The 12,710-nt window shown below is 41.0% G+C and overlaps 1 protein-coding gene across 1 annotated transcript in view; it reads left to right on the top strand.

Annotated features, from left to right (window-relative positions):
- PKHD1 (PKHD1 ciliary IPT domain containing fibrocystin/polyductin) overlaps nucleotides 1-12,710 on the top strand; it is a 412,333-nt gene that overhangs the window by 16,437 nt on the left and 383,186 nt on the right. Inside the window, exons 7-13 of the mRNA XM_069487338.1 lie at nucleotides 2,079-2,157; nucleotides 3,448-3,522; nucleotides 4,650-4,714; nucleotides 5,207-5,246; nucleotides 6,119-6,189; nucleotides 9,527-9,628; nucleotides 10,388-10,483. Of these exons, the coding sequence (XP_069343439.1) occupies nucleotides 2,079-2,157; nucleotides 3,448-3,522; nucleotides 4,650-4,714; nucleotides 5,207-5,246; nucleotides 6,119-6,189; nucleotides 9,527-9,628; nucleotides 10,388-10,483 (528 nt within the window). The remainder of the gene's footprint in view (nucleotides 1-2,078; nucleotides 2,158-3,447; nucleotides 3,523-4,649; nucleotides 4,715-5,206; nucleotides 5,247-6,118; nucleotides 6,190-9,526; nucleotides 9,629-10,387; nucleotides 10,484-12,710) is intronic.

The raw sequence follows: 12,710 nt of genomic DNA, 5'->3' as shown, positions 1-12,710 counted from the left end.
ACCTTGCTGAAAGGTGGCCGAGGACGGCACTTCTATTCTTGTTGGACTCAAAAGAGGAATGTATTAAGGGGAAATCACACAGAGGAGTCCCAGGGGTAGAAGTCACTCATATATCAGTGGGTAAGGCAGACACCAACTGTTTGCAGATCCCCAATTTGTCCTATATTTGAACACAAGTGTAATTGTTAAATTAATGAGATGTGCCAATCGTCTATCTGCTGATGCTTTATATCTTTCTTTAGTTTCTGTCCATTCAGGTCCTCTGTGATGTTTATCTTTTGTACTTTAAGACATGGAAAAAAGTTTAGGATCCCTGAAGGCCAATCAGATTGTGTGATATGAGCCTCTTCATATCACACATTCATTTTAGTAAGTGTCGAGAAGAAAGTCATAAAGTGTGGAACACCCCAGGGCACATTGTTCTAACATTCCACATTGGGCGAGTGGTCTACACAGAGCCCAGAAAATGGAACAGGGCAGTGGGAGGAAACTGGCTCCCCTTGCTGAATCCTCACACTGTATTGGGCTGTGAACAAGACCTATTATTCCTATATGTTCCATTCAGTAAGTTTGTGATTGAAATAACTGGTTATTTTAGCTTTTTTATTGTGTAATATTGATCACTAAATCATACCATTGACCTTACTGTTGTACAGTTTATAAAAACGTGTTAATTTTCTGAGTCAGGGCCACCTTTGCTATACTGGGAATATGCAACCAAAAAAGAACTATATTAGCTTGGTGCAAAAGTAATTGTGGTTTCGGAGCATGAATTTTAAATCATTATAACTAGGCTCAAACACATTTTTATTAATCAAAATAGGAACCATTACAATTAACATATTTTTGCCAATGAGAAATAAGTTTGTTTATTCCTGTAGCATAAAAATCCATGCTTCGGGATTCCAGGAACTTTTGAAAAGCGTTTTCTGCATCCTGCTGGTTGTGGAAGCGTTTTCTCTCCAAAAAGTTGTGGAGGTGCTTGAAGAAGTGGTAGCTGGTTGGCGAGAGGTCAGGTGAATATGGTGGATGAGGCAAAATTCATAGCCCAATTCATTCAACTTTTGAAGCCTTTGTTGTGCGATGTATAGTCGAGCATTGTCGTGGAGAAGAATTGGGCCCTTTCTGTTGACCAATGCCGGCTGCAGACGTTGCAGTTTTCAGTGCATCTCATTGATTTGCTGAGCAGACTTCTCAGATGACATTCCAGATGGTTTCACTGGGATTCAGAAAGCTATAGTGGATCAGACCAGCAGCAGACCATGACCTTTCTTCGGTGCAAGTTTGGTTTTGGGAAGTGCTTTGGAGCTTCTTCTCGGTCCAACCACTGAGCTGGTCATTGCCAGTTGTCCTATAAAATCCACTTTTTGTTGTATGTCATAATCTGATCAAGAAATGGTTCATTGTTGTTGTATACAAGAAAAGGACACTTCAAAATGATGATTTTTTTTATTTTTGCTCAGCTCATGGGGCACCCACTTATCGAGCTTTTTTACCTTTCCAAATTGCTTCAACTGCTGAATGACTGTAGAATGGTTGACCTTGAGTTCTTGGGCAACTTCTCATGTAGTTGTAAGAGGATCAGCTTTGATGATTGCTCTCAATTGGTCATTGTCAACTTCCGATGGCCGCCACTGCACTCCTCAACTTCAAGGCTTTCCTCTCCTTTGCAAAACTTCCTGAACCACCACTGCACTGTATGTTCCTTAGCAGTTCCTCTGCAAATGTGTTGTTGATGTTGTCAGGTGTCTCTGCTGCTTTATGACCGACCTATTTTGAACTTGAATAAGAAAATCGCTTGAATTTGCATTTTGTATAACATCATTGCCATAGTCTATATAAATAAATATAAAATAAACAGCAATAATAAGTCATTAGCAAGAAAACATAAAGCAAGAAATGCACATTAAAATGATGTACAACATAACCACATTTATTTAAGAATTCCAATACCAAACGGCAAATTTCAACTATGCTAAAACTGCAATTACTTTTGCACCAACCTAATAGTTTTTATTATTATACATTTAGAGTTTGAGCTACGTTACATTAACTTTTAAAAATTCTTCTTAAAACAGGAACACTAATACATGTGTATGGCTGGATTATCACTGGAAATTTGGAAACCTTCGATTTTGATGCTGAGTACATTGATAGGTAAGCATGTGTTTCTTTCTGTGTTCAACTACTTACATACAAGCTGGATGGTTTCCTGGGACCAGCTTCCCTCATGGTAATAAATTGTAAGCAGTTGGCACAGAATTGCTATTTTCCTCTTTGCAGTTTATGGTCCCTGGTGAGCTGGGCTTCAGCAAACTTTGTTAATGTAATTGCGACTGGTCGATTAAGTTGGTCCATTTATTTACTGACAACTAGTCACTCTGGGCTCAGTGTGAAATGTACTGTAATTGCATCTGCAGATTTTCTTTTTCAATTCTCACCCTTCCTCCCCTTGTTTCTCAGGCTGAAATAAACTCTTTATAAAATAATATGTAAACCCAAAAGCCCATTATAACTTTCTCGTTCGGTTGTTATCCATTTTGTGCATTTAGAAATTCTATTAGTGGGATCAGAGGAAAATGTGGACACAGGTACTAAAAGCCATTGAGCTTTTAATGTTTCCTGGGAATAATTAGGATGTCAACATGACTTTCTTCACTGGAGACTTGTTAAGTGGAAAGTGTTACTAGTAAATCATCCACACTAGGGAGAGAGGAGAATAAGATGGAAAGTGTTGAAACTGTGGAGTTTGTAGAAGGCTCTAAGCAACTGTGATCATTCAACAAACGAAACAATTATACTGAGGATTTATAAGGTAGAAGGAACATAATCTCACTATATGCTCAGCTGCATAGATTCTATGCTCTGTATTTAATGTTTCTGTCACTCCTGGATGGGCTGGTGGCATCCTTTTCTGATCTGCTCCATCTCTCTGATTCTACCCTATTTGAAGAGAACATGAACTGATTACTCTCAGGACCTGCATTTCTGACATTAAGTAAAAGTCAGCTCGTCTTATAAGAAAATTACTCGTTCTATGGGGGATAGAAACCCCAAGTATACCCTTGCCAATATGCCATACTTACTACTTAGTCTCATCTCAGCGTTGGTCTGGGATCTGGCCTTTGAAAGGGGGAATAAAGGTATAAGCTCCACAATAGCTCATGTAGACCCAATGTAGCCAGTGTGGAGATGGTGAAGATTTTGTGGGAAAGGGGAGATGCTCCCTCTGTAGTGTGAAAGCAAGGGCCATGAGTACCCCCTTCTGTCTTGCTGGGAGTTTGACTTCACATCCCTTAGGGCACAGCCTTTAGTCACCTGTCGTAGTACACAATAAATCCAGAGGAAAATGTTCATGACTATGTTTTCTCTGAATTTTGTCAGGGATGTTTGTTGGGAGCATCGCACTATTGTCCCATGTCTTTTGTTTCCATTGTTTTTATCTAGCCCATTGGTCTTGGAAGCTCAAGAAGACAAATGGGTCACTCCTTGCTCTCTAGTAAACAGGCAGACAGGAAGCCGGTGAGTGTCTTTCTTTCCTTGCCAGTATCTATGCATTTATGTTCTTCCACATGAATACAACACACACACATACATACTTTCTCTCTCTTACATACACACACATACATACACATCTATTTTTTAATATAAATCACTCATAACTGTTAACTACCTTATCTTTAGACTTTCTGAAAAAGACACAGGAATTGATTCAAAATGCATATTGAAGTGGATTCTAAAACCTTCCTTGAAAACAAATAGCTATTAATAATACTTATTAAGGGCTTAATATAGGTCAAGGCCTACTCTAATTTAAGTCATCTGATAATCTTGTAAGTATGTATGTTATCAGTCCCACTTTACAGATTAGGAAACTGAGGCACAGAGAAGCTAAGTAACTTGCTAAAGGTCTCACAGAGAGCAAGTGGCAGACCTGGGATTTGAACCTTGTCTGACTAATCGGTCCCAAGAGTTCACACACTTAACCACCGTACTTTAACGACTAGCCCAAGAAAAAAACAAGTGTCTGCATGCTCCAGTTCAGATAACTAACGTTTTGCTGGATTTTTACTTCACTTTGGACTGGGTGGATTAACCTTACTTTGAGGCCATTGTAAGAATTACACTTTGTAGATTATCTCTTTGAGACTAGTGTATAGTACCATACCACCCTGAATGTGCCCAATCTTGTCTGATCTTCGAAGCTAAGCAGGGTGGGTTGGGCCTGGTTAGTACTGGGATGGGAGTCAAACTCTGAAATGTAGTTTCTTCCTGGCATATTCAGTTTGTTTGCTCAGGATTGTCCTTTTTGGAGCTCACAGTTGTTAACAGATTTTTTTTTTTTTTGATAAGGGTTTTGCTATACTTGTTATATGACAGATTTTGGAAAGAAAGGACCAAATGGAGTTTAGGAGTAAGTTAAATTTTGTCTCTCACACGGTGTGTTTTGCTGGTAACATATGTGTCGATGATAACTCCTGTTAGTATTACCCTAAGCACTCACCCCAGTGAGCTCATTATACCTTCAGTACCTACCATTTTCTCTGGCCAGTTTGCCTTTTCTTTTATTTTCTGCTTTCCTCATTAAAGAGCAGAACTTCTGAACTGAATTGTCTGGCAATTCTTACCTCAGTTTGTTTTCTCCTCAGCTATCCCCTTGAGGAAGACCATGGCCTTGGGACCCTGCAGTGCCGAGTGGAAGGCGACTACATCGGTCTGTGAGAGAAGTAACACAATTTTAAAGTCTTACCCAGGTTTTTCTTTATATCCAGGAAAAAACAATTTCAAGAATTTGTTTTCATGAGGATCATGGTAACTACCGTTTGTTGAGAACTCCCTGAAAAACACTATATAAAGCAGCTTATACGTAAACTAATTTAATCCTCACATAATGCCTCTGAGATTGGTGGCATTATTTTCACATTACAGGTGAGAAAATTGAAACCAGTACCTGGTGGAGCAGGATTTATATCCTGTCAGTCTAACTCCAAGCCTGGGCTCTTACCTGCTACGCAATACTACATTTGTCCTTTTATTCTTGAAAGTCCACTAAGCCTGTGGGGTGTTTATTTTGGGCACCATTGAGGAAATTACAGGTTTGGGCAGTAACTTGATGATATCAGAGTCTTGGGTTTATGGTAACAATGGTTTGGTCCAGGAGATTTGTGCAGATTTCTGCATTAATGTCTATTGCTTTGTGTTACAGGCTCCCAGAATGTTAGTTTCTCAGTATTTAACAAAGGAAAGTAAGTAACTGGGAGTAGAAGTAGGTAAATTTGTCTTCATTTTACATCATCTCTCTCTCATCTTGCTTACTTTCTTTAACCTTCTGTAATAGAAAATTTCAAACATACACAAACAGAACAGTATAATGAAACCGCATGTTCCTTCTTGATTTCCTGTACTTGGGTGAATATAATTGTGTCTTATGCACTCATCTGTAGGCAATGCGAGCGTTTCAATGTGGTGATGGTACAGAATTTTGGGAATTACCTCTTAAGTAATCTCAAAGTCTTGTAGATCTAAAACTGTCACGTGTGTCATCATGAGGAATATGGTTTCATGAAATGCATCGTGTCATCCAGGAAGTGCCTTCTTCAAGATGGAAAGGTTCCAAATTTCAATGAACTTTGGAGAGATAAATTAGGATTCTGGATTCCATATGCCTTACCTCATGCTCTGCCCCTGTATGATTTGCCAGGTGTTTTCCTTAAAAATGCATTGTCTAGCTGATATTAATTTCACTGTGATGATGGTGACATATTACCTATAACTATACAGCCCAAAGTATGGAGATATTTCTCTCTTATTCTGGAAGGAATAAAACTAATGTTTATTGACTAGAATTGATTGTACGCCTTTCCATGTTCATTATTTCACTTCATGTTTGTGATGCTCTGTGAAGTAGGTATTATTCCCAAATGATAATTTTGTAGATCAGGAAATAAACTTTGACCCATTAGTATTGTTCTCTAGTCATCGAAGGGAGCTGGTATCCCAACTGTTCTAGAGATCAATAGAGGTTAGTTCACAATCTTCCCTTTAGGGAGCCAATTAAAAAAGAAATGCAATCCCAGAGGATGTTTTCTACCAAAACACAACTTTGTCTCTTTTGAAGGTCAATGGTTGACAAAAGTGCATGGCTGATCAGTGCTAAACAGGAGCTTTTCCTGTACCAGACACACTCAGGTACTATTTGCTTTTACCCTGTACTTCTTACCCCTTCCTTCACACCTTGTTCAATGCTGGACCTGACTTCCCTTTCTTTTGACCATTGCTCTATGATCAGTAACACCTGAAGCCGTCCCTACACTCACAGATGGCCTTTCGATTTCGGTTGAGATTAAGTTGCTTGTATCCGTGTCAGCTTTAGTTATTATATTGGCAAGAGGTGTGATCATAGACTTCTGTACAAAGTCTATGGATATAAAGTAAATGAAAGAGAGTCCTGTCTTATTCTATGTTCCGAAGAGTAACAGAAAAACGGTAGCACTTAAAAAAACCTTAAAGCACATCTTTCCAGTTGCTCTAACACCCGATCTCTGAGCATCCATTCTGCAATTTATGACTTGCTGTTACTCATGCTAAGCTATTGTGTTGCCATCTGGTGAATAAATTCTCATACTGAAAACACGAATGCTGAAAACTGGAAACTTCCCTGAAATTGCGAACCCAATTCAGTGGTAGAAAGCTGACGACTAAAGAATACTACTTAGATTCTAGGATTAAATACAGCAATCACACAGTCACTGAAGAAATGTCTGTGAGGTAGGTTTAGATCCCAGAAGCTATCAACATCTACCTTTGTCAAAAGTGCAAGATATTTCACAGGTCATGGGCAAATGCCATTTACTCTCTGGATAGCCTAATCCTGAAAAAGCAGGATTTTGACCCTTGCTTTGCTTTTCTTTAAACAGTGTAACTAGTCTGTTTGGGGGTACCTTTGAAGAAGCACCCAAGTTGATGGTTATAATGATAGTAGAAAGGAGATGTCAGGCTCTTGTTGAGTGTTTTACATACAATCTCAATATTTATTTCATTTAACTATAATACAGGCAACATTAGCCCCATTTTACAGATGAGGAAACAGACTCAGAGAGGCAAAGTCACTTGTCCAAAGGTCCTAGTGCTAGAACGTGCAGATCTAATCCCAAATCCCATGCCCATGACCAATATGCTACGGGAAATACACTCTTTTTTTTTTTTTTTTTTTTTTGAGACAGAGTCTCACTCTGTTGCCCAGGCTAGAGTGAGTGCCATGGCGTCAGCCTAGCTCACAGCAACCTCAAACTCCTGGGCTCAAGCAATCCTTCTGCCTCAGCCTCCCGAGTAGCTGAGACTACAGGCATGCACCACCATGCCCGGCTAATTTTTTCTATATATATTTTTAGCTGTCCATATAATTTCTTTCTATTTTTTTTTAGTAGAGATGGGGGGGGGGGTCTCGCTCTTGCTCAGGCTGGTCTCGAACTCCTGAGCTCAAACTATCTGTCCACCTCAGCCTCCCAGAGTGCTAGGATTATAGGCGTGAGCCACCGCGCCCGGCCGAGAAATACACTCTTCTTGCCAAGCTCTTCTAACTCCTTCACTACCGAACCCTGAAGTGCTAGATAGGCTGACAGGTGTCTCTGATCACACAGTTATTTTATATTTCCAGGGCCGATGTCTTCTTCAGATGAAGACTCACAGGCCAGAACTTTTTCATAGCAGAGGAGGCTGTGGGGAGAGGGGTCGTGGACAACTGCAAGAAGCCTGGGACTGAGCTCCCCAAGGGCTGGCATTTAATCACTAGTCAAGCTTGGTTAAGCCATTTTTAGCCTTTCTGAGCCCCAATTAAGCATCTATAAAATGGACCAAGAGGTGCTTGTTCTTCTAACTCCAAAAATTGTCTAAAGAAGTAGATGAGCAAGTGTCTTGGAATTTATCCAAGATTTTCTCCTCTCCCCTTCCATTCCACGTCCATTCAATCACCAATTTCTGCCAGTTTTACCTACCGTGTATGTTTAAAATATGACGTATCCACTTTATCACTATCTCTCCAGCTACCGTCTGATGCTGGACCCCTTCACCTCTTGTGTGGCTGCTGCAGTGGTTTCTAAGGGCCTGACACATCCGATGCATCTTCCCTGCTCACTGTCCTCTGCTGGCTTTGCATTCCTAAGAAAGCGTCTCATCTCCAGCTCCATCGTTTTCTCTTTCATATTCAAGCACCGCGTAGCTGCGTGGGGCAATTTCCTCTCTCCACACTCAGGCTATCTCTTGCTCTAAGCGCCCTCTCTTTCTCCCCTTCACTAGCCCAGTTCTAATTTCTCCTTAAGACTCAGCCCAGATGTCATCGATAGAAATTTTCTTCTACTCCTTCATACCCCACCCTACCCCTTACCTTCTCCTCTGTTCTTCCATGTACTCTCTCTAATTTTGCTAACCCAGGGTATTATAATTATAGTTTTGTGTACCTGTCTCCATTTACCATGCTGATCTCCTTCAGGACAGGAACTATTAAATATTTTGTATTCATATTTATATCCATAGTACTATATAGCAGGTGCTTTGTGAATATTGAAAAGAATTATACAATATCTACAACTGTGTGAAAAGTTTAAGGACTTCATAAATTGTCTTGTCTGTAGTCTGTGTAATTTTGAATGTGCATCAAAAGAACATGTGAATCCCTACATGAAGCTGGTACAAAATTCCAATGTCAATGCAAAAAAAAAAAAGAGTTATAAAATAGTAGGTTAAAAGAAAGGGACCATTATTGTTGGTGGTGAATTTTGATATTTGAGTGTACGGGATCAATCTTTGCCCACATGTATCTCCACTGGTTTGGTTTACGGGTAATAGCATTAGAAAACAAACTCATAAAATTTATATTTTAAGGTGGTAACCATTCATAATTAGCCTGTTCGTAGCTTCAGAGAACACAATTCCTCTTTCCCCTGGAAGGAATGCAACTTAGAGCTGTCAATGTTTGATCACAGGAGAGGAAAGGATGAGATAAAGTTAAATTCGTGGGGATATGCAACACATGACTATAGGGGGTTTCAAGCAATCAGGGGCACGTGGGAAGGAGCGTTCACCATGGGGAAGAGTGGGAGGTGCTGCAGACGGTGTAATTCATTCTTCTGCTTAGACTGAACTGCAGATTCATATGGGTGAATTGAAGCCCTTTTCCTGGTGGATCCAAAGTTGATTCCTCCATGCAGTGTAACCTACTGTTCCCTGACATGCAAATAGAGTCCTTGAGGTCAGGAGACAAATTTTCTAGGAAAACATTATGGTATGTTGGGGCTTTTGCTGATAGCACGAGTGACTCTACATTTCCCCTTGTGTCCAAATATTGTCCTTTTCTTATTATGTGTATTTTTAAATAGCTATTACTAGAAAAAATTCCAACCGTTGCTGGATTTAGAGAGTTAAAGTGAGAAATAAATTATTGACAGCTTCTACTATTATATTATCTGGGTCATATTCTGGTCTATATTCGGAAGCTTACTTTTTTTTTTTTTTTTTTTAACTCTTGTAGAAGTATTATCTGTGTTTCCAGAAACTGGGAGCCTTGGGGGAAGAACAGACATCACAATTACTGGGAACTTCTTTGACACCTCTGCCCAGGTTACTATTGCAGGTAATTATGTTGAAATGGCTGAAAATAGTTCAGAATGTTAAATGCTGCGGGAGATACTGTAGCTGTTGTGCATGAGGAGTGCCAGGAGGGGTGGTGGGTAAGTTCTTCTACCTTCTTTGATTGAGACCAGGTGTGATTTCGTTCCTGCTCCTCTGCAAATGTGTAACAGGAGCAGAATGTCCTGCAGACACGCTCACAGCACGTGGGCGATTCCCTTAGGTGTCCCCCTCTTGGGGGTGAAGAGAAGAAAAAAGTATAGCTGGCTCTTCACAAAGGTCCACTTCTACGAAAAAACAACCCTCCGGTTCACTCTCCCCCATTAGCCATCTTGTTACAGATAAGCAGGAGTGGCTGGTCCTTTGCTATGCATATTTTTCTGGAATGCCCCCTTGGCAAGCTGTTTTGTGGACCTGTCTAGAACCTTTCGTGCAGGAGAGTGTCCTCACTCTCATGTTATACTTACCTCCCAAGCTCAGCGGAGTGGTTCAGTCCGTCCCCAGCGAATGGCCTTGCATCGCGTGACTTTCTTTCTGATTACTCTATGCGGCCCTGTGCTCTGCTGCTCTGCACTCTGCCTTTCCTGGCCTCCTTCAATTGGGGTGACAACCTGTGCTATTAATAATCTGTCCACATCCCGCCCTTTGCTGTAAAATAGGAGCCTGTCTACTTCAGTCTGGTCCTGCCATCACATCTGTAGATCTCTCTCTCTATACCTATGTGTATATTACATACATACATAAATATCTTTATTCTCCTTAGGCATTCCTTGTGACATTAGACATGTGTCTCCCAGGAAGATTGCATGCACCACTAGGGCTCCAGGAAAAGACGCGAGGCTCACTGCTCCTCAAGCAGGTAAGGAAATAACTGGGGCTGTTCAAAGAACTCTCTAGTTATATTTTTAATTGAGAGGGGCTGGGGAATAGAAATAAAAGTGTTTCAATACTGTCTCAGCTATTTGGTTAGTTCAGTGAGCTCTTGGCCCATGATACCATTGTCAAGCTTTCATATCAGGAAGTCTCTTAGATTTATTCAGATGTTTAGTGACATTGCACTCCTAACCCCAGCCGGATGTATAGCCAGTGGGGTTCAGGGGAGACCAGCATCCAGAAAGCATAACTGTCCCCAAGACATTGTTATAGTGATTGGAGGCAACCCCAAACTGCCTCCCTCCATTGGTTGGGTCAGTTGTGTGCCTGTTCTCTGAAAAGACAGGAGCATTAGAGCATGCTCTGTATGCTCACAACAGCAGCATTAGACAAGGCTGGAGAATGGGGCACAATGGGCTGCATTGAAATGTTGTTTTTTCTCCCCTGGTGGCATCTCTCTGCTGCTTTGAAAAACAGGGGCGTCCTGTGACGTTGCCACCAGTTTATGCCTAAAGTGGGCAGAAATGGAGGAGGCAAGGGAGCAGGTTTCACGGGTCCTCTGTTTAAAGCTTCCGCCTCACGGCAGCAAATTAAAAACACAGCACTGGAGCACTTTTCTGCTACGTGTTAGAACTGAAGGCTCAAGTGTCGTAAGGGATTAAGGGCGGTTAGCATGTTCCCCAGCCCGGAACCACAGGCTGCATGTTTGTGCATGAGGGGTCTTAACGATGAAGCTCCAGGCAGCGAGAGCCAACTCCAGAGGCTCGGCACCTACGAGGAAATTTGCCTAATAGGGGAAGAAACCTTTCTAAAGAAAGGCCATTCGAGTGTGAAAATGCATGCAGAGCTTTTGCTTGAGAATTCTCCAGCTCCCAGATCTGCAGTTTTTATTCAGGGAAAGCTCCCATCCAAGGAAATAAAACTACTGAAACAAGTAATCGAGAGAAGGTGTGTTTCCTGTCAGGAAATAGAGAGACTGCTTTAGCTACTTGGTAGTGCTAGGACAATTTCCGGAATGCCGCTGTTTTTGACAGTTAGTTAGTAATGTCCTTTATGAAGAGCTTTTGAAGTTTCTTCCATGGAAGTAGGGCGAATGACTACGTAAAGCGGTGGTTCTCAACTGGGGGTGATTTTTGTCCCCCGCAGAGGACATTTGGCAACGTCTAAAAAACGTTTTCAGGTGTTACACTGGGGTAGGTGGTGGTGATACTGACATCTAGTGGGAAGACACCAGGAATGCTGCTAAACATTCTGCAATGCACAGGGCAGCCGCTCACAGCAGAGTTGTCTAGCCTAAAATGTCACCAGTGCTAAGGTTGAGAAATTCTGGTTTCAAGTAACATTCTCAGAATATGCTCTTATCTTTCTGCTTATTCCTTATCTACCTCTCCCTTTTAGGAACTATTGAAGAACAACAGTAGTTTAATAAAAATTACCATAGCTATTCTTTATTGAGCACGTACTATATTTCAGGTTGTTTGAGTATGTATATATTTTCCCTCAGTCCTGGTGTATTGTCTGTATTTATTATTAGTCCCATTTTGGTGCATGGGAAAATGAAGACACAAGGGAATTAAGCAATTTGTACATCTAGTAAGTGGCGGAGCTGGAACCTGAACCCACAGCTAACAGATTCCAGAGCTTCTACTCTCAACCCAAGTTAGTATCCGGTATTGATTGTATCTGTGCCTCTGGCTTCAGGGTTTGCTTACTATAAAACACAAATTAATACAACATAATTTAAATGTCCCATAATAGCAGCATGCCATATAATTGACGTTGTGTGTACCGGTCCAGAAATTAAGGCCATGGCACTTGAAAAATGTAAGGATTGCCAATTTTCTGGGAAAAGGAGATTTTAGGGAATAGAATTCCCAGGCTGAACTGGGCCTTAAAAGATACCGAAGTCCAATTCTGGCTTCAGGAATCATAGAGACAAGTCATGTCACAAGTACCCGATCACATTGTCTTTCTTTACTTAACCACAGCACTTGTTTGCCCATTCACATTTTCTCCTGGACTTGGTTCTCTTCCCTGGGCATTCCCCTTAAAAAGGGCTTCCTACTCTTTTCTGGTCCTCTGAGAATACCACCCCTTATTATTGCTTACCAAGTCTCTTTCCAAGAAGCTAACTCCTACCCCAAGAATGTGTTCTGCTTTCCAGAACATCTGTATTATCTATAGAACTTTTCACATGACCACTCTGTCTGGCT

This window comes from Eulemur rufifrons, chromosome 15 (genome assembly GCF_041146395.1).
Source record: "Eulemur rufifrons isolate Redbay chromosome 15, OSU_ERuf_1, whole genome shotgun sequence".
Lineage (NCBI taxonomy): Eukaryota > Metazoa > Chordata > Mammalia > Primates > Lemuridae > Eulemur > Eulemur rufifrons.
This window is presented reverse-complemented; position numbering and strand designations above follow the sequence as displayed.